The sequence below is a fragment of the Lissotriton helveticus genome, chromosome 11 (assembly GCF_964261635.1).
Source record: "Lissotriton helveticus chromosome 11, aLisHel1.1, whole genome shotgun sequence".
Taxonomy (NCBI): domain Eukaryota; kingdom Metazoa; phylum Chordata; class Amphibia; order Caudata; family Salamandridae; genus Lissotriton; species Lissotriton helveticus.
In genome coordinates this window covers 552,248,000-552,271,167 of record NC_136072.1, presented here as the reverse complement: position 1 = coordinate 552,271,167, position 23,168 = coordinate 552,248,000, and the positions used below count along the sequence as shown (strand labels likewise).

The following is a 23,168-nucleotide window of genomic DNA, read 5'->3' as shown; positions in this document are numbered from 1 at the left end:
AGAAACTAAATCCCTTCTTGTCTAATCAGGGAAGTTAAGTCCTGCCTGAACATTCGAGAAAGTTTCTAGTGAACTCTGAGCTAGCTGGCAAACCCAAAACTTTAAGTCTAATATCGACAGTAGTAGACCTAGTTAACGTCTGGTCTAGGCCTTTATTACTGGAGGTATTATTCCAATGCGCAGAGCCTATTGGGATAATAGGAACTACACTACATGGCGCCCAACGTATTTGGAAAGGGCGATAAAACTAACGTAAGACATTTAGAGTAACTCAGTCGTGCTTTCTCACTCAGACCCCTTTTCCCAAATACTCCAAAGACGTCTGGAGTGGGTGAAAGGTTATATCCGCCAGACCTCGCAGGAGGGAACTCCTATGTATGGTTCTTGGTATAAGTCAACGTTGAAGGATACACTGTTCCAAAATATTGTGCATCTAATCTTTGTTTCCATAAGAAACCTGATCTGCAAACAAACAGAATAACCTTCCTGTCAGTAAAATGGGAGACAGTGATGAAGAAAGAGAGGCAGTTAGATTAGCAACTGAACTCGCAGCAGCTGATGCTACCATGCAGGAAGCAGACCAGGATATAATACTCATCCCGGTCATTAAAAGGAAATCTATAACCATAAAACTTATAGAAAATGGACTGACACCTAGAGGTGGTACAGTCATATTCGTAATTGAGGCACACGAATATCGGCAGACAGAGGTATACTATTCATGGATAAATTTTCCAGCAGCAAATCCTGTAACAAAGTACTTCCACTATTACAAAATAGAGGAACCTCCTGAAACGTACACTCCTTTCGAGGAGGTGGAAGTACCACTCAAATTTCAAGAGCATTTGCTCTTATTTGATGGCACCCTAAAACATAATAATCACATCACCAGGCTCGGTCCTTTAGGTAGACCAGGAGCAACGTGGCCGGTCCTAGCCGGATACACACCACATCCAGACATCGACGGGATGTCTGCAGCTAACCTGTTAACACAGCTAAAACAATTAATAAAAATACATAGACAATTAGTCCAGTATGTGATGCGGACTTCAACAATTCAGCCAGCAATTAAAATTCCACAGCTGACCCCTCACCAGGGGAACACAAATAAAATTACACCACAGAACATACAATCCTGCCTAGGTAAAGTACCGGCTAAACGGGAACAAATACCATTCTGGTTGGCACAGAAAATCACCCAAATAGAGGCGGTGTTTCCCGACACCACCCCGTTAGAAAAACACAGGATTCTGACTATCTGTCTTCCAATGGGAATCGCACCACACATTGAGGACTGTGACACTTGGGGTACAGTCTTTGCTTCCATCTACACAAAAACGCACGGTGTTCCATCCATTTCGGTAATACCAGATGTGCTAAAACAAATTCAAGATGAATACGGTCCAGAACCCGCTTTAACTCTTGGTATGAAATTACTGAAAGACTTCAAGCAGGTCTCGGCTATATTATTAGCCAACATAAAGGGAGAAGCAGCAAACGTGGCGATCCGCCAGAGGTTAAAGGAGACAGATATAGCAGACCAACCAGCTGAAATTGCCAGAATCATAGAAAAATCCTATGAGGAACTAGGTAGAGATAGTTTAGGTGGAATACCAGTAAAACCACAACTAATTGAAAGTCCTGAAAAAATATTTTTTAATAATAATTCTACATCACCAAAAAAGAACTGGGATGGAAACAAACAATCCAATCCTAAAGAAAAGAAATTCCAGTCCCGAGGAAGGTCTCTTAGGCGAAGAGAAAAATCTCCGAACCAAAGACACAGGTCACCCCAAAGTGACCCCTCTGGGAAAAGATACAACCTTAGAAATAGGGATAATATAAAGAAACCTGATAGATATCAAGACATTGATACACGTCCCTCTCAATCTTTTCAGACTTCCTCGCAGAAATCGGAAAGAAGAGGACGATCAGAACAAAGAGAAGAGCACGCCAAGTCCAAAGACAAGGAACCTGCTCAGCTAAAAAAGAAATTACAATTTCCAAAAAAGAAGGTAGCCAGTATCGAGGTAGTTAACAATGCCGAGAATACTGAGGACACAACTGAAAAACGGAGAATGGGCTCAGACAATGCTAGACAGCGCAGCAGAAGTGAGCATAGCTCGCAAAGTCCTTATGAATCATCTGGAGACAGTGGGCACGAATGAATATCTTCAAGTGGAAACTGCAGACACCAGAGTTAGCAAACCTCACAAAATATACGAAATAACATTACGTATAGAGGGGGATAAGACTAGAAAAATAAGGGGACTATTTTGGGATAATCTCTCCAAGGGCTATGACATCCTTCTAGCTGAAAAAGACTGGCCACCAGAGTTTGTCAGGGAGTGCCCTCATGGCGAAGAAATAATTATGCCTGCCTTCTCAAATCACATCCCAATTCATAAAAAATACACACTTGCTAGAAAGTGGGCAGTGGCTCTAGCTCCTGCTTTATATAAAAATAACGTGGGATGGGATGAGGACTCTCCTCCTCACAAAATCCAGTTAAAATCACAACCTACTGCACAAAGGCAGTACCCAATTAAGCAAGAAGCTAAAAAACAGGTAAATGAAATACTAGATCAGCTAGAATACCAGGGGGTGATTGAAACTTGCACCTCACAAATGAACAACCCTTTGTTTCCGGTCTCCAAACCAGACACTTCATATCGTCTAGTTTTGGATTACCGACACCTTAACACATGTTGCAAAACTTTTGCAGTGCAAAACTCACATAGTGCTGCACTAATGAATAACATAGTGCGCAAAAAATACAAAACAACATTAGACATCTCTAATGGATTCTTTTGTCAAAACATAGCACCAGAGAGCAGATATTTAACTGCATTCTCAGTAAATGGCACTCAAAAACAATTCTGTCGGTTAGCCCAGGGGTACAAGAACAGCCCGGGGGTATTCTCAGCGAGAGTAACAGAATTACTACAAATATATGATGATGAAGCATTATCTTATGTCGATGACATTTACTTAACGGATGATGACTTGGAGACTCACTTGAAAAGAGTGAACACCATAATACTTGGGTTCGCAGCAGAGGGTTACAAATTCAACTTTAAAAAATCCAGAATTGCCCATCTGACAGTCCTGTTCTTAGGATATGAATTATCAAGTGAAGGCAAAAGCCTGGCTGACAATTTCCTAGAGAAATGTGCCGTACTCCAAGCACCTAGAACACTAAAAAACTTACAGTCGATTCTAGGCTTCCTAAATTTCGGAAGAACATACATTGCAAATTACGCAGAAAGGGTCAAACCCCTTTATGAACTGATAAAACCAGATTTTAAAAGATCCAATTGGACTCAAATACACACAGAAATTTTGAGATCCTTACAAACAGACATGCTAATTAAAACAAAATTAGAAACACGTGATAACACACGCAATCTTGTGATTCGAGTCATCCCAGGGAGATGCGGATTCACATACCTGACCTCTAATGAGGGAGAAAAGGTACCAATTGCATTCAAATCACACTTGTACACTAAGGCTGAAATGAAATTTAGCCCTACGGAAAAAATTCTAACTGCAACACAGACAGCTATAGCAAAAGAACGAGCCCTGGCACAAGGTAAACGAATAATAATCGTGACACCGATACCAGCCCTAGAGGCGGTAACAAAGGCAAGCATTCCAAATGCTAAAGCGCTCCATCCGAGATGGATACAATGGGCTAATTCTCTTGCTGCAACAGACGTGGCATACGAATTTGATCCTAATTTAAAAACACAAGAATTTCTCCAATATGAATTTGAATGTCCTCCGCCGACCGAAATTCTGCCTCTAGATCATTACGGCTGTATAATATATACAGACGGATCAGCACAACCCGCAGTAGGGGGTAAACAAGCTTATAGTGCTGCGTGCGCGATTGTTAAAGGTCGCTGGCACGAGGGGAAATTTAAACCAACCCTCACTAAAACGCAATCTCTAGGAGATTGTACAGCTCAGCGAGCTGAACTACTGGCATTCAAGATGGCGCTTGAAAATACCGATCGAGAATTCCCCACACTCATAGTGTGCGATTCGTATTATTGCGTTCAGTCTTATAATGAATACTTGCAGATCTGGCTTCAAAATGGTTTTAAGGATGCAAAAGGAGGCACAATCAAGCATAAAATGCTCTGGGAACAAGTAGTTCTTTTACAAAAAGAACTACCAAAGACTCACGTGATACATACACTGAGTCATCAACGTGATGGCGTTCACGTTGCAGGGAATTCATTGGCTGATGAGGCCGCGAAGGCAGCTGTGCAAACGGCTTCCGTAGCTGCCATCACCCGGTCAAAAACAAAAATAGACAGCGAAATATTACAAGCTGTCAGCGCTTCAGAAAAGGATTCGATAGAAACACTCCCGAAAGGCTTTCCAGTAAAATACTCATACATAACTGATGCGAACAATGTTCCTTTTGCTCGAATCCCTGGAGTGGGGGATAGGGCAATTCCAAACATGGAACATAGGTTAGGACTAATAATAGCGGCACACGAAGGGCTTGCTTCTATCCATGCTGGCGTCTCAGCCACAGTATCATTATTAAAACAGAGATACTGGTGGCCACAAATGAGAAGACAAACAAGGAACTATGTTCTAGAATGTGAAATATGTCAAAAAATGAAAGTATCAACGGTAAGACGTCCAGCGCAGACGCCCCTTCTAATCTCGGATAAACCATTAGCCTGTGTTTATCTAGATCACTGTGGTCCCTTACAAAGGGATGGTAACTATAAATATATCTTGGTCGCAGTGGATTCTTGCACGAGATTCATATGGATGTGGCCCCAGTGAACGGCTGACGCCAGAACTGTTATAAAAGATTTGCGAGTCTTTATCGGCACATACGCAATTGGCATGCTGCATTCGGACCACGGTCCTGCTTTTAGCTCTAGAGCTTATAAGGAGGCCATGGTCAGCATGGGCGTGGCATTGAGGTACTCTTGTCCATTTCACCCTGAGGGGAACGGAATTGTTGAAAGAAAAAACCGTGACATAAAGCAATCTATAACGGCAAAGGTATTAGGTTCGGGAGCTGGGTGGGTCAAACATCTAATAAGTGTCCAACGTAGTCTAAATAACTTGCCAAGAAATTCTCTGAAGGGATTCAGTGCGTACGAATTATTATTTGGAACTAGGATGTTGATCTCTGACATTGATAGTCAGACTTCAGTGGTGAAAGAAAAAAGCTTTGATATCAAAGACCGTTTGGCTATTTTGCAGGACTTAGAAACATAGTGGAGAGGTGTACTCACTGCTGGAGGATGGGGAATTCGACGTGTTGGGGATCACGGAGACATGGTTGGAGGATTCCTCGCTACCGGATCTGGTGGCTGCCCTACCGGCAAGCTTCTCGGTCCTACATCGCAATAGAGCGGGAGAGAAAAGAGGTGGAGGGGTGGCACTTTTCTTTGCTGACCGTATGCGTGGAGAAACAATCTTGGCCGAGGATATAGGCGGGGCGGAAGTTCTTGGTGTTAAACTTAGACTGGGGACAGATTGCCTAACTGTCCTGGTAGTTTACCGTCCTCCCTGGGCCATGCCGGAGTTCCCGGACTTGTTTTTGAAACTGGTGCAGGACATGCGCTCGAGGTTTGATCATTTGGTCATCCTGGGAGACTTCAATTATCATTGGGAACTTATCCCAAGAGAAGGGCAGGCTGGCTACATTGACGAGGCATTATCCTCGCTAGGTTTAATCCAACAAGTAAGGGGACCGACACATGTGAAAGGTCACACGCTGGACTTAATATGGACGTCAATGCCGGTACAGGGACCGACGACCTCACAACCGTGTGTCTGGTCGGACCATCGCTTACTGAAGGGAGATCTCCTGATGAACTTACATAAAACGATACCGGCAGAAGGCCAGAGGCTGGTGAGGAAATGGAAGAACATTAATGGAGAAAAGATGGTGGCACATCTTCTAGCAAATTCTTCCCAGACCCGTTTAGTTAACAATCCTGATGCCCTCTGTAATAATCTAGAGGAGAGGCTTCTTAGTGCGGTCGACCATGTGGCGCCAGCACGCAGGGTCAATCTAGTAAATAGAGGTCGGAGGTCCCCTTGGTACAACGACTCTCTAAGGGAGAAAAAGAGAGCCTTGCGCATGACGGAGAGAGCTTGGCGCAAAGCCTATGATACTAAGGCGAGAAGTATCTATATGCTTGAATTAGCGAATTATAAGCGGGCAATAATAGCTAGGAAGGCGGATTTTTATGAGGAAAGGATCACCACAGCTATAAATCCTCAAAAGGAAATCTTCCGAGTCCTAAATGAACTCAAGAAAGTAAAAGAACAAAGGCCGGAGTTCACTTTAGAGGACTGCCAGAGATTTCAGAACTTCTTTACCAGCAAAATTAAAGATCTTACTTTGGAAATTGCCTGCACTCCCATACATGCTTGCCCCCCACTGACCATGCCGGCTAAAAAGCTGGTGGATAGACCGCTGGATTTCCTTCCTCCCATTACGAAAGAGGATTTGTCCCTGCTCATTGGGAGAGTTAAGTCTGGCTCCCAGGCAGACCCTTGTCCCCCTGACGTCTTCAAACTGGCTATGCCAGGAATAGAAGAGGAGGTGCTGAATCTTTTGAACTCATCTTTAGCATCAGGAAAGGTTCCCACTGCCTTTAAGGAAGCAAGGTTGATCCCTTTGCTAAAAAAGCCTGGGGCAGACGTGAAATGCCTAAAAATTTTTAGGCCTATTTCCCAGATCCCTTTCCTGGCCAAAGTGCTGGAACAGCATGTTTTGGCCGACCTTTCTGACCATCTAGAAAGGAACGGTCTGTTGGAACCAAACCAATCGGGGTTCCGTGCTAATCACAGCACGGAACTGGTCATGCTGTCCATCATAGATGAGCTCCGGAATAGGGCAGACAAGAAGACACCCGGCGCCCTGGTGCTGTTAGACCTCTCCGCGGCGTTTGACACTGTTTGTCACAAACAACTCCTGTCGCGGATGAGGGACTTCGGCATCCAGGGCACAGCCCACGCCTGGTTTGCTTCTTTTCTACAAGGGAGGACACAAAGAGTTCAGCTGGGAGAACTGCTCTCTACTGCAACACCAATCTCTTGTGGAGTGCCACAGGGGTCGGCTTTGTCGCCCCTGTTATTCAATATATATCTTCAACCTTTGATTGCACTCCTGAATCTGATGGATTGTCAGGTTTACAACTATGCGGACGACACCCAAATTATTATCCAACTGGATAATGCGTTTGGGGCGCCAGCAAATCTACAAACCATCTTGAAGCACACAGCTAATTGGATGTCGCTGAACTCCCTAAAAATTAATCCGGACAAGACGGAAGTTCTACCTATTACAATCGCCGGCAATCCATGGCATGATGGATTCTGGCCGAGGGAACTTGGACCGCCTCCGGAGCCGGCAGGGGCTGTAAAAAGCCTAGGCATCTACGTGGATGACAAGCTTTCCATGCGGAAACAAGTTACCACGGTGGTAGGAACTTGTGTTGGCTTGCTTCGTCAACTCAGAAAAATTGCGCCACTACTGTCCCATTCCACACTGAGACGGGCGGTTTCCGCTATGATCCTTGCAAGACTGGATTACGGTAACTCGCTCTATTTGGGTTTACCCCAAAAACTCCTAGACAAACTTCAGATGGTGATGAATGATGCCGCGAGGCTCATTCATAAGAAACCCAGGAACACGCATGTGTCCCCACTTATGCGTGAGCTACATTGGCTCCCAGTAAGGCAGAGGGTGCTCTTCAAAGGGTTATGCATCGCACATAAATCTCTTTATGGTAAGGCACCAAGATACATTAAGACCCGCCTGATTCCATATAAACCTGCCAGGGTGCTAAGATCTGCTGAGGCAACTCTTCTCATGCAACCTCGTTTCAGATTGGCGACAGTGGGCGGTCGTGCCATTTCGAACACCCTCCCAGGGGCTTGGAATAGTCTACCGGCGGACTTGCGCAAAGAATCTAATCTGCTGTCCTTTCGGAAGAGGTTGAAGACTGTTCTTTTCCAGAAGGCCTGGGGAGGGCTATAAATTTCTGGGAAGTATCTTTCTTTTGGCTTCCTGTGGTGCTTACTGGACAAGCGCTTAGAGACCCCTGGGTTATATAGCGCTATACAAATCGAAATAAATAAATAAATAAATAAATTAAACAAAACAAGAAAAGACCTGAGCAACATAAAGTTGAAACAACAGCCAACAACCACTGAAGAACCACCACCTGTCCCAGCAAGACCTGTCTGGATTCCAAAAGTCGGGGATCTAGTCAGGGAAAAGATCGCGGTAAAGAAGGAATTTGGGCCTTCTTACAGAAAAGCAGTTCCTGTCTTGTCTGTCAACGGGACAAGATCAGTTGTACTACCGCCACTTGCTGGTAAAAAGGAGAACCGAGTTGTATCCATCGACCTGGTAAAACCACAATCATGTGGCCGATAACAAATAGTAGGCCAAGTGGACTCCCAATAAGTAGCAGAACACCAAGGTTTGCTACCAGTACAGAGGTCCTAACAAAGAGGCTCATCACATTCGAAACGCCTACAGAAGAACAACAAGGACTATGCAACAATGCAATAGAACTCAGACCTCTGAAAACCCAAATAAAAACATTTAGCAGAGACACACCAATCTATAATGAAGTACCAAGTGAAAATACAAGAAACAGAAATCCTGAACCAATTGGAACAATTGACAGAACTGCATCCGGCTACTTCATAAACTTCGATGATTCCTCTGAAGGCTTCAGTGAATCAAAGACACAGCCATCATCAAAAACCTTTAAAGATAAAGCTAAATAACTTTTGAAACAACTGAAAGAAACATATCTGATTTCTCCATGGATCGAATTTTGGGTGGGTTTTGGTGCATTTATCCTCATACTTTGGCTCATCATGGTACTAACTTTGGGACGCTTCATTGAGGGAAAATATGCTAAAATGGACACAGCAAGTCAGAAAATCAACTTGATCCTCAAACCACACACATCTTCACACGTCGAGAAAAGAGAACTTTCTTCAGTCAACTTCACAGCCAATCCGATACCGGGTGGGGTAGCCTGGGACAACACTGACTATGAAATTTATGGTCCGGTCGAAATCCTGAAGTATCCACACCAAATTAAGATCTCATTGAGTGACTTTGCAAAACCAAGCTCATTTACTGATGATTGGGACTTCGAAAGCATTAATATGATGTCTGACTTAGTAATGTCTGCTAAATTTACCAAACATGATTATTTGCAGGGTTCTACAAATTATGATAGTATGTACTGTTATAACCACTATGGTAACCATTTTTTACATAGATCTGCACAACCTAGAAATGTTTTAAATTATAATCAATGGGAACATTGTGCAACCCCTCCAAAAGGAAGCTCAAGAACCTTCTATGACAAATATTCATACTTTTCAGGTTTTAACACAAGTAATGCTGAAGCATTTTATTTCAAATTGTCAAACAAGACAGGAACTAAGACCATGATAACAAACACAAAATTGATATATTCAGACTCATTTTTTGAACAAATGAATACTTTTGGTTTTGATTATTGGGACAAAAATGTTGAATTGAAAAGTGTTTGGGGTACAAAAGAATGGCAAGTGCAGGGTATAGAATCTTTGTTTAGAGCCTGCATGATCCCAGAACAAATGATATTTTTAAATGACACTGTTCAACAAACCACCTGTCTTGGCCTAGCCAAAATCAAAGACTTAAATAAACCGTCTATTCCAAAGCCAACAATGTTCAGCAATAGCTCTACAGATGAAGAGATAGACGTAAATTATGTATTAAACCACACAGAACACATCCTGATTGGAAACAGTGGTTGATCTGGCCCACAGATACTAATAACTGTCAAGACAGATTCCTGAACAAAACACAGGGGTTCAAAATGACCAGGCCAGACCCTAGATATTCCCAAAGACATCACCCAGGAATAATAACCACCTACAGTGTGGGCAAATTGTGCCTTCAATGGCTACAAACTTCCAAACTGACAGAAATTAAACAACACCTAACTTTACTTACTGATGGTGCTGACTTGCGTGATTTCATTATGGGACCGCGCAAACAGCGTCAAAAACGTTTCATAGCAGCCTCTGTATATGCAGCATACAATGAGGCCTGGAAGGTTACTCAAATTGAAACAGCAGAAAGAATACGGGAAATTGACCGTATTAATTTGGAAAAATCACTTTCTGTAGTGGACAATGGGTTAATGACTCTGTCCTCCAGAATTTTTTCTTTGGACAGCATTGTGTCTTCAGCAATCGACATATTATCGCAAGACTTACTGTTGCTACAACACGGTCAGTCTCAATTGCGTTCTATTGTACAGCTTGGCTGGACGTTACAAAATCTACGTTCAGGCTATGTGCCTTGGCGTTTAATCAACACAACGTCACTATTCCAAATCTTTAACCTTACTGATAGACAAATCAGTATGGCACAAAAGGGTGCTGATTATACAATCTTGAGCATTGAAAAACTCGAAAGATTACCAGTGACAATGTCAGAACGACCTGTCAGTGAATGGATAATAAATATTCCAATCTCAACCTTCAGGTTTCAATACTGCCAAAAATATATACAGGCTGGCATGTACGAGAAATTGGGAAAGGGGTACATTAAAACAACATGGAATCTGCCCTATTCACATGCATGTGTCAGTAATAAAGGACAGAAAGTGTTTCTTAGTGGCAATAATTGTGCGATGTCACTAAGCGGCACGCTTCCGTGTAATGGAATTAGTTTGCATGGAGCCTGTGAAGGGAATTCATACAACCTTTCATGTCACCAGCAAGGCGCACCTGCAACAGAAATAGAACCATTCTTTCAAAGACTCTATAATGGGAGTTACATTCTAATTGTAGACCGCAGATGTTGTAGTCTTATGCCCGGGACTCCTTATCTCGTAACTACGACTGCGAAGGTCAAGTGCTGTGGACGCTCATTGTTCCCCAGCTCCTTTCCAGACAGGGAGGCAAGGGCATGGCCCAATTTGAAAATTACTTCTATTCGAATAGATACTTTAAGCAGAATGAAAACAGTGCTTCTTCAGACGCCTACAAGGCTCACGTCATCAAAAGAAACGTATGATCTACAAGTCGCAAGGACGACTGCAGAGATACATTCATTGTTATCAACTAATTCCCCCATACATTTCGCAGAAATCCTGAATGAAATCTTAAATATTTCTGATACCAATGGGGTCTCAAAGGTATTTAAGACAGTATTTTCAATGGCATTAACACCATTCAAAGCCATACTGGGTATTTTTCCAGATTTCGTCCATTCGATTTTTGGCGGACTTCCCCTGATCTTGGGACTAATTGCAGGAATCCTATTCTTGGTCCTTATTTTTCGTTATGGCAACCCATGTCACAGACAAAACTCTTGCGACAAGGGAAGAAACAATCCTAGCCATTGGATACCGGGACCGGATATCAAAAATCCTGGGACTCTCCCGGCTTAGAGACCTGAACATGACTTGGTTTCTATCATTTCGACCAATGTGGCAAAGATGTGTTTTACCTGTATTAAGGTGTCTGCTATGCGGAGAAGAATGCGTGTTAGACACCTGTCTGACGCTACAATCGGATGCGCCAATGGATGCAGAAACATTGTTGAGCCCGATCAAGGTTCACGCTTTGTGCTGCCCTCAAAGGCTACCAATCCTGATGACGGCATTCGTGGAAGCTTCACCACTACGATTGATGGGTAGTGAAGTTCAAGATGAAAGCAGCATCGATCAGGTACGACCTTCTGTCAGCAATGCGAATCAGAATGTCAATGGAGACAATCATGCGCACGAATGCATGATTACACCTATTTCCGAGTTAGTGGAACTTTCCCAGGAAGCTGTTGACAGTTTTTTCGAAAGCCTAAATGATATGATGTTCTCACCAGAGCAGAAATAGAGACTTTTGAGCAAGCTTGCACACGGCGTTCCCTGAATTCGGCCTTCAAATTTAAAAATAAAGTCACATGAACAATTTTCCCTCCAGTTCACGGACAGCAAGTTTTTCAGCAGCCCCAAAATATTTTTTCATAATTTTCGGGACACTATCTTCTGCTTAAAGTAAGAACTATTCTTAAAGAACTAAAATTTCTAATTTTAGATAGCTTATAGACATTAGCTGCCCGCTGGTATGTTCATAAATATTTTATTCTGTGATGGAATGGTCTCGAACTTTTTTCTGTATTAAGAGCCATTTCATGTGTAAATTCTCATATACCAATAGCAATAATGTATACAAATGCGATTACTTTGGCATTATTCTACAGCTTGAGTGCATACAATACATATGTCTGCAATTTTTCAGTATATTTGATAATTTCAAAATGCATTTATGTATTTTGGGGTGGTAAGGTATACACAATACTCTATAGTATGTTGTACTATGTTTTACTATGCATAGATTAGTAAATATGACCATAGTTAGCGTGGAGTGGGTGTGATGTATTCCTATAGGTTCTGAATCGATCCCCCTATTCCTGACCCTATTCTAGTTAAACAAACCAACAAGTTAACTAGCAGTCAGCCCATGAGGCAGAAAACCCCCATGATGCAGATACCGTTATCTGACGCAGTCACACTACGGCACAGGAACGTGTTATCTGATTAGGTCATAACGCTTGCGATCTAATTAGACAAGCGATATTCCTCCAGCCCCTGATAAGGCATACGGAGTTCTCATAACAAATCAAACCTATGACAACCTGGGCAAAACCCTGCGGCCATTGTTTTGATTTCACCGAGAACTTCAGCAAAAGAATGTGCTAACGAGCAAGTCGTATGACATCCTTATTGACGTATCTATGTCCATCCTTACGTCAATCTCGGCACCTTAAAGGTATAAATATTACCGATATTGCCCTATGCAAACACACGCGGTGGTGACGAGACGGAGCAGCCATACTTGCCGAAGCGAAGAGCAGAGTAGACCCCGCTGGCGCAGCCCCACCTTCCTGACGCGCTGAGAGAAGCTGCTTTCTCCTGCCGAGAAATCCAGCACCGGCGTTTCTGGGTAGCCCTCGCAGGCAGCCTGGAATATCGAGACCAGAGACGAGAGATACCATCCCTCATTCATCCTAACTTCCAGGTACAGAACTGAATAACCCCTCACAGAGAATTCTTTAGTTATTCACTTGGCAAAAACAAACTTAACTTAAACTGTAACTTTCTATTCCCGCCCACGTATTAGACTTAGGTCAGGTACACGGGGTAGGCGTATTTAGAAACACCAGTTGAGTACGTTTAGTCAAATGTATATGTGTATAAATATATTTTATTCATTTTAAAACATCTTATGGCTTAGAAACCATATCAATGTTTTTACAGTATTATTTCATACTATTGCTTTTAATGTATGCACTTTACTTAACTATAAGTATTGCAATAATATCGATCCATTTCTCTTGTATGAGAAAAGAGACTGATCAATAAATCACACCTTTTTATTGAACACGCCCGTCTCTTCCTTTTCTCTACAATCTGATGAGACTAAGAATGCACGTACTGACTGAGTAAAATAAATTGCCTTTTGTTCACACGACTCTCGAGATATACTCTTGATTAGGGGAGAGCAAAGTTGTCATGTTCTATGGTTGTCAGAAACTAAATCCCTTCTTGTCTAATCAGGGAAGTTAAGTCCTGCCTGAACATTCGAGAAAGTTTCTAGTGAACTCTGAGCTAGCTGGCAAACCCAAAACTTTAAGTCTAATATCGACAGTAGTAGACCTAGTTAACGTCTGGTCTAGGCCTTTATTACTGGAGGTATTATTCCAATGTGCAGAGCCTATTGGGATAATAGGAACTACACTACAGGTCCGCCAAATTGCATTGACATTCGGGGCATCCCTTCAAAACATTCTCACACACTGGGGTTCCACCCGTCTACCTACACACACGGGATGGTTACATCGCATGTGGTACATTCTTGGCATGAAGAGGATCTTCCTTTCACTTACGAATGAAGGCACTTCATTCCCCAAGCTGTGGGGACCCTTTTTATTGCTGCTATCTTCCAAGTTCAATGAAATTACCTGCCCTAAAATTTGAGGCTGTTGCGCCTTACCGAACAGGTACAAGAGGCTTCTCAAGCCGTAAATGATTAGTCCGGAAACGCTCAAGCAGGGGCAGCAGTAGGAGGGGAGGGATTTGGGGTGGGCTTCTGGGGTGTGGGATGGATATGGGGTTGTTAATTAAGACTCTATTGCATTCCCCACGCTGTGGGAAGTCTAGATGGACAATTTTTTTGTTATTGTTCTTGTAATATGTGCAAAACTCAATAAAGGAACTTTAAACATAAATAAGCCTGTTAATATTATCACTGTCACAACAGAATGCCATATAGCGCTTCACTGGCCTGTAAACAAACGCATCTGCGTCATAGCACCTCTTCTTACTCAGCTTACCAAGACCTTGGTCCCAGCAACTACTACATGTGCAGCCCCATCTACTGCTCCAGATATGTGTTTTAGCAGGCCTATTTCCAGTGTCAACAAGAACAAACACAACATGGCTGGTCCTCCCTGCTTAGCTTGAAATATGTAATGGGTTGAGCCAGACTTGACCCCCATCTGCTTTACCTAATGGAAGTTTAGATCACATAGTTGAACTAATATACCACAGTGTGTGCTCCCTAAAATCTCACTCCCACTTGCAAGAGGCCTCACTGCAGTGCTTATTGATAAGATACATTGGCTTCAAGTGGAGTAAAATCATGTCCATTAGGAGCCTCTGTTTCCTGAAACCAAGAGGTAAACAGTAACAAAACTTTGCTGGAGTGCCTATTCACCTTATCGAACTCAGTAACCATCCTGATGTGACGCCAAACATCTACTGTTCCGATTAAGATGGGCAACACTAAAGATCACAAAGAAAAAGAGCCAAAACCGGTCTGAAGAGAGTGAAGTAGAATTCTCTGACTCCAAAATTCCCAATCAAGGACAAACCAGACAGTACTTTTACCTTAAACACTGTCTTAAAGTAACTGAACTAGGTACACAATATGGCTCAGGGCACTAAAACGAACACAGACCATCTACAAGTGGAAGTAGCTGTAATTAGAAAAGACTTAACAGGCTTAAAGATTAGACTAACAAATGTTAAATCTGGGATATTTTCCCTGGAAGATAATAATAACCTCCAAACCAAACAACTTCAAAACTCTGACAAACTGATCTCCAACCTCAAACATGAAATAATGGCCTTAGAGGACCAACATATGCATCTTTGGACTACCAGAGGGTGTTGAGGACTCAGTGCACTCCACCATCAACTTCCTGGAAGCTTGGATAATCGCAACACTGAACATTACTTTTCCTAGAGACTTTGGGATAGAATGGACCCATCGCGCTCCAACATAAAAACCCAAAAATGCATCTCCACTAAGACCATTGATTTTCAAGCCATTGAAACACAAACACTCAGTGATAATCCTTGTTCACATAAGGAAATTCAAAGCGATATTATGTATCCGAACCAAAATCTCTATCTCACAGGACTTGGCCAGAGAAAGAGTGACCAGGAGGAAAGACTTTCTTGCACTCCGCAAACATATGACTGACATGCCCATCCTGCATTCCTTTATTGGTCCCTCTAAATCTAAAATCATATTCAAAGGTCAAATGATTGTGTTCTCAGAACCAACTGACTTAGTAACTTTTATCAATAATAAATCAGAATATGGAATGGAATCCTAATTCATAAATCTCTCTCTTAATTCTTGATTGCAGATCATTGCTAACACAGCCATTTTTGGTTAGACACACCAGCACCCACTAGGTTTCGCTCAGTGGCTCAGTATACCCTGGCTGTACACTATTGTATATCAACAAATACACCATATACCATTTTCCATACATACACCATAGATTTCACCTATTACATATGCAACAATCACATTTATAACAACAGTCATACAATGTGGTCTTGGAAGCAAGATGGCCACCACACTTCTATCTCAATCAGAGGAAGATAGAGAGTCACCTCAACCCTCCCTCTTAGTGTCATGATTCCACGTTCCCCTTCATGTAGTACACATGCCCTTTAGGCACATGTAGCATTTCCCTTTTTGAAACCCGCCCCTGTCCCGTGCGCCCCGCACGCTTCAAAGTCAGTGTGTTTGGGTGTGTGTAAAACTTGGTATTACATGCCTTATAACTTATTGTATTTTCATCAATCATGCTTTCACTGTGCCTTAAGCTGGTTTCTGTGGTCTAATTTTGTGCCTTGCGCTGGTTTCCGTGGTCTAATTTTGTTGTATTTCAGGAATTGGGACTTAGCGCTGTTGAAAACTGAGCCTTTGCTCTAAGAAGGTTTTGTTGTTCTCTCCCCGCATCCCTCACACGCGCCTTTTGGTGCGCGTCCGGAAGGGATTTGAAGACTTCGTCTTCGCGCACGTTCTAGTGCGTAACCGGGAGGGGCTGGGTGCGGTCCAGTACTTAAACCGCACCCAGCCTTCTAGAAGGCGCTTTGCCTTCTGACTTCCTCCGGAGAAGGTCGCGTCTGGAGATGGAACTTACCTGAAGGCTTTTCGATACCGGCAGGACTTCTACTCAGCTCCTCTTCAAGGCGGTTCTTCTTTGGCAACCAGAATGAGGACCCTGAAAGACAAAGTAATAGAAAGCTAAGTACTTTCATTTTTTTTTAAAAGGCGCCCTTCGCAAGAAAGGTCAACAATAATTTTTGGAACTCTAAACTAGCAGAAGAAAATGCAAGGAAGAGACTTTGGACATTTCTGATTTTAGTATCTCTGATTTTGAGGGAAGAACATTTGTTTACAGGATTACATGTGTGGAATGTTCTGTGCAATATTATTTAGATTGCGAATTTAGTTTTGTACCTAATGTAAGGTGATAGAAGAAAGACTTATAGGATTTTTTGTGCCTTTTGGTCTATGCTTATCTTTCATGAAACTAGAGGGAAATACAAGAGCCCCAAGTCTAAGAAGCAAGAAGTTAATTGCAAGTAAGTGATAGAATAGTTAGGAAAGTTTGCGAAAAGACTTTTTAAGAATGTAAAGTAATCCAACCTTTTATTTTCAGCATAGTACAACTTGATCATACAAGCTGACCACCTACAAGCTGACCATTTTTCCTAGAGGACGTCTGACGACTTCATCATCACTACCTAGAAAGAAATACTGGACGAAGGCCAACATCTTACTGATCGCAGGTAGGGGAACATCAAAACATCCAGACTGAATTTAGGTTCCTAGATTAGAATAGCTAAAGAGTCTCAGAATAGCTAGGAGAAATCTTTTAGGTCAGAATAGTAAAGTCGTTTGTGCTTGTTGCTTCGCAGGTCGACAGCAAGACCCAAAACTCAACACTTCAACGTCCAGTACCGGCCCTCCTCCCTAATTCCTAGTTAAATCCTTGCTGTAACTTTTAGAACCAGTAAGTTTTAGTTAGTGATTTGGGAAGTTGGTCCCTTGCGTCTCTGCGAAATCATCTGCGTCATCCAAGAGGGCTTCTATCAAGGCAAGGTAAGGGACGACGTGGATAGCTTGACAGAAGGCAAAGCCCACGTTGATAATTTCGCCCAGACGCAATGGATCAAATCACCCTGCAGGATTTGGCCACAGTGTTAGACGCAATTAGACAGGATAACGCTGCCTTACGAAGAGATTTGTCCTCTCTCCAAGACTCTGTGCAACAGAAGTCAGTCTTGAAACCAGCCACTTTCCAGGGTTCCTCCAATTCAGGTTCTCAAACGCAAATCCAAGTTGTCACTCCGGTACCAACCCCTTTAGCCCCTCCAGAGAGATTTTATGGGGATTGTAATAAATTCTCAGTGTTCTTACAACAATGTCATTTGCACTTTATAGCAAAGACTACAGCCTTTCCTGATGATTCCTCCAGAGTAGCATTCATGTTATCTTACATGGGTGGTGACGCAGCCCTTTGGTCAGTCCCCTTAGTGGAAAACAATGATCGGATTTTGTATAACTTTAAGGACTTTGAGAGGGCTTTAAAGAAGATGTTTGCTAAACATCTTTTTGTTCAGTCAGCAGATAATGAGCTTTTAGGTTTAAAGCAAGGATCATCTGATTTATTACATTACATATCTACCTTTAACCGTTTGGTTTTAGAAGCAGATTGGCCTTACGACAAAAGAGTCTCTATCTTCTACAGAGGATTGAGGGACGAATTAAAGGATATGATCACCCAGATTTTAGATCCTCCCGAAGATATAAGTGCTTTCATCGACTTAGTGGTTAAATTGAATCACCGTATTTCAGAAAGAAAGGGTGAAAGAGGGAAGTCTGAACATAAGTTAGTTTTCTTTAAAGAAAGATCTACACCTAACCGAGAAACTAGTTCTAAATCTGATACTGTAGAACCTATGCAAATAGGTTCTATCCGTGGTCCCTTATCAAAGGAGGAGAAAGAAAAGAGACGACGATTAAACCAATGCCTGTATTGTGGAAAGACAGGACATTTTGTGAAGGAATGTCCCACACGACCAAATAAATTTAAAACCAAATCATCTGACTTAGCTATCACACAAGAAAAGTCGGAAAACTAGAAAACTCGGTAAAGGGAGAGGTCAGTTTATCGGGTTTGTTCTCTAGTTTGGCCTCAACTCTTCCTCCCATCGGTTGTAGACACTTTTCTATTCTAGTAGAACTTCGAGGTCTGCTTCCAGAATCTTACTCTAGACAGGTTGAAGCCATTATAGATTCTGGAGCTACTGGAAATTTTATAGACTCTCATTTCTTCCTCCAGTTAGGTTTTAAGTCTTTGTTAAAGGACCATCCAGAAACCGTCAGAGCTGTGGATGGCAAAGAATTAACTTCGGGTCCAGTAAATAGACAGACTGAAATATTGGAAATGGATTGTTCTCCTATACATAGAGAAAGGATACAATTTGACATTATTGATGCCCCTCAATTTAAAATGATTTTAGGAATACCTTGGTTGGTAAAACATAACCCGTTCATAGATTGGGTAACCAAGTCAATTACTTTTCAATCTTCTACTTGCACAGATCATTGCTTCCTTATTAAGAGATCTAAGGATGTGATTCAAGGTTTTGACTTTGGAATGGAATCGCCCAATATACTAATTTTGGATGGGGTTCCATCGGTATATAATGATCTATCTGACGTATTTGACAAAAAGAAAGCCAACACCCTTCCACCACATAGAGATTTCGACTGTAGGATTGATTTAATGCCTGGAGCAACCTTGCCTTGCAGTCGAATTTATGCTCTTACGGAGGCAGAAAATGTTCATCTGAGAGAATACTTAGATGAGTACCTTGCTAACGGCTTCATTAGACACTCTAAGTCTCCAGTTTCATCAGCTCTTTTTTTCATTCCAAAGAAGGGAGGGGAATTGCGCACGTGCATTGATTATAGAGCTTTGAACAATGTGACCATTAAGAACAGGTACCCCCTACCTTTGATTCCTACACTTTTGGACCAAATTAAGAAGGCTAAGATTTATACGAAACTGGACTTACGAGGAGCTTACCATTTAGTTAGGGTAAGGAAAGGAGACGAATGGAAGACAGCATTCCGTACAAAATTCGGTCTCTTCGAATACCAAGTTATGCCGTTTGGTCTATGTAACGCTCCTGCCGCCTTCCAGTTTTTTATAAATGAGGTTTTACATGAGTTCATTGACATCTGTTGTGTAGTCTACATAGATGATATCCTCATTTATTCTGATTCCGAGGAAGAACATGTACAACAGGTTCGCGCCATTCTTCAAAAACTACTTTCGAACTCACTCTTTGTAAAATTGGAAAAGAGTCTGTTTCATGTTTCCAAAGTGGACTTTCTGGGCTATATTATTAGCCCAGAGGGAATAGAAATGGACCCTAAAAAAGTAGAAGCAGTAACAACTTGGCCGAGTCCCACTTCTGTGAAACAAATCCAAAGTTTTCTTGGGTTTGCAAATTTTTACCGCAGATTTATTCAGAACTTTTCTCAAATTATAACACCCATTACCAAGTTGTTGAGAAAAGGAGTCAAATTTTTATGGACCCCAGCCGCTGATGAAGCCTTCCAGAACCTAAAGAAGAGGTTTACTATGGCTCCAATTCTATGTCATCCAGACCCCAGTCAACCCTTTATTGTGGAAGCAGATGCCTCTCAATTTGCATTGGGCGGAATTCTTTCACAACGAAATTCTGATACCGGCCAAATGCACCCTATAGCTTACTTTTCAAGAAAGTTATCAGAAGCTGAACAAAATTATGCGATTGCTGATAAGGAGTTATTAGCAATAAAAGCAGTGTTTGAAGAATGGCGTCACTACCTGTTAGGAGCTCGTCATCCAGTAACTATTTATACAGACCACAGAAATCTCCAAGCTTTAAGATCTGTAAAGGCTCTATCTGCTAGACAATTACGTTGGTCTATGTTCTTCAATGACTACAATTTTGTAATTACATATCGTCCAGGGAAAGAGAACTTAAAAGCGGATGCTTTATCTAGACTTGGAGATAAGGGCCCAGATCAACCTGAAATTATTCATCCAGTAATCCCAACTTCTTGTTTTCAGGGAAGTTTATCTGCTAGTGACATCATTAATGACATCAAAGAAGCTGTGAAGGAAAAGGATTTAGAGCATTGGAAAAGAGATCATCCTTTTCTATATGAGAAAGACAGTTTGATGATGGTCCATGATCTGATTTTCGTTCCAAATGAAAAGATTCGAAAATCCGTTATTCATCTTCACCATGATACTGTTTTGTCAGCTCACCCAAGTATCTTGAAAACTATGGAACTTATTAAGAGGAAGTTTTGGTGGCCTTTTATGTCCAAAGACATTCAGCAATTTGTAGAAACTTGTAGCATTTGTATTCAACACAAATCTTCTCATCAAGCTCCTAGTGGGTTGTTAATGCCCTTACCAATTCCACCTCAACCCTGGCATACTATATCATTGGATTTTATAGTCGAACTACCTGAAACCAAGAAGGGATTCAATACTATTTTGACAGTTGTAGATCAGTTCACCCGAATGGCCCATTTTATTCCTTTAAAGAAGCTTCCTACTGCGTTGGAACTTGCTCACTTAATCATGACCCATGTGATAAGACTACACGGAATTCCTTCGGTAGTAATTTCGGACAGGGGTTCCCAATTTGTTTCTAAGGTTTGGCAAAAGCTGAGTTCTTTGTTACATATGGAAGTTCGCTTATCCTCTAGTTATCATCCCCAAACTGATGGTTTAACTGAAAGAACTAATCAAACTATAGAACAATATCTTCGTTGTATGTTGCCTAATGTTTCAGAAGAATGGTCCGATCTTTTAAGTCCTTTGGAGTTCGCCTACAACAACTCCGAACATTCTTCCATCAAAATGTCCCCATTCTTTTGTAATTTTGGCTTTCATCCAAAAAGCATTCCCGAAAATTTTAACAACAACAACGATGATTCCGTACCTGCAGTTTCTGACTATGTATCCAAAGTGTTCACCATTCAAGAAGAAGCTAAATTCAACTTGGCCAAAGCAAAAGAATCCCAAAAAGAAGCCAAGGATAAACATCGATCTGAACAACCTCAGTATGGAGCAGGGGATAAAGTATGGTTGAGTACAAAAAATTTGAAATTAAAGGGGAACAGGAAATTTAATCCAAAGTTTATTGGCCCCTTTTCCATCGAAAAAGTAATAAACCTGGTTTGTGTAAAATTGACTCTCCCTCGCAAGTATTTGATACATCCTGTTTTCCATGTCTCTCTAATTAAACCTTTCCATCCCCAAACTCGTATTTCTAAATCTCCGCCTTCTATCATTGTTGAAGGTAATCCAGAGTTTGAAGTGAAATCAATTTTGGATTCTAAAAGAGTTAGGGGAAGGCTGTTTTACCTCAAAGACTGGAAAGGTTATGGTCCTGAGGAAAGTTCATGGGAACCTCTAGAACATCTTAAGAATGCTCCTAGATTGGTCCGAATCTTTCATTTAAGACACCCAGATAAGCCAAAACCCATTTCCACTGTTCTTGGGGGGGATCTTGAGGAGGGAGTACTGTCATGATTCCACGTTCCCCTTCATGTAGTACACATGCCCTTTAGGCACATGTAGCATTTCCCTTTTTGAAACCCGCCCCTGTCCCGTGCGCCCCGCACGCTTCAAAGTCAGTGTGTTTGGGTGTGTGTAAAACTTGGTATTACATGCCTTATAACTTATTGTATTTTCATCAATCATGCTTTCACTGTGCCTTACGCTGGTTTCTGTGGTCTAATTTTGTGCCTTGCGCTGGTTTCCGTGGTCTAATTTTGTTGTATTTCAGGAATTGGGACTTAGCGCTGTTGAAAACTGAGCCTTTGCTCTAAGAAGGTTTTGTTGTTCTCTCCCCGCATCCCTCACACGCGCCTTTTGGTGCGCGTCCGGAAGGGATTTGAAGACTTCGTCTTCGCGCACGTTCTAGTGCGTAACCGGGAGGGGCTGGGTGCGGTCCAGTACTTAAACCGCACCCAGCCTTCTAGAAGGCGCTTTGCCTTCTGACTTCCTCCGGAGAAGGTCGCGTCTGGAGATGGAACTTACCTGAAGGCTTTTCGATACCGGCAGGACTTCTACTCAGCTCCTCTTCAAGGCGGTTCTTCTTTGGCAACCGGAATGAGGACCCTGAAAGACAAAGTAATAGAAAGCTAAGTACTTTCATTTTTTTTTTAAAAGGCGCCCTTCGCAAGAAAGGTCAACAATAATTTTTGGAACTCTAAACTAGCAGAAGAAAATGCAAGGAAGAGACTTTGGACATTTCTGATTTTAGTATCTCTGATTTTGAGGGAAGAACATTTGTTTACAGGATTACATGTGTGGAATGTTCTGTGCAATATTATTTAGATTGCGAATTTAGTTTTGTACCTAATGTAAGGTGATAGAAGAAAGACTTATAGGATTTTGTGTGCCTTTTGGTCTATGCTTATCTTTCATGAAACTAGAGGGAAATACAAGAGCCCCAAGTCTAAGAAGCAAGAAGTTAATTGCAAGTAAGTGATAGAATAGTTAGGAAAGTTTGCGAAAAGACTTTTAAAGAATGTAAAGTAATCCAACCTTTTATTTTCAGCATAGTACAACTTGATCATACAAGCTGACCACCTACAAGCTGACGACTTCATCATCACTACCTAGAAAGAAATACTGGACGAAGGCCAACATCTTACTGATCGCAGGTAGGGGAACATCAAAACATCCAGACTGA

General features: G+C 41.9%; 1 protein-coding gene across 1 annotated transcript in view; it reads right to left on the bottom strand.

Annotated features, from left to right (window-relative positions):
* LOC144790842 (uncharacterized) overlaps nt 1-17,053 on the bottom strand; it is a 140,465-nt gene extending 123,412 nt beyond the window's left edge. Inside the window, exons 1-2 of the mRNA XM_078665509.1 lie at nt 17,038-17,053; nt 16,529-16,609 (exon numbers count right to left, since the gene is read on the bottom strand). Coding sequence (XP_078521635.1) covers nt 16,529-16,609; nt 17,038-17,053 — 97 coding nt within the window. The remainder of the gene's footprint in view (nt 1-16,528; nt 16,610-17,037) is intronic.
* Nucleotides 17,054-23,168: the final 6,115 nt, after the last annotated feature.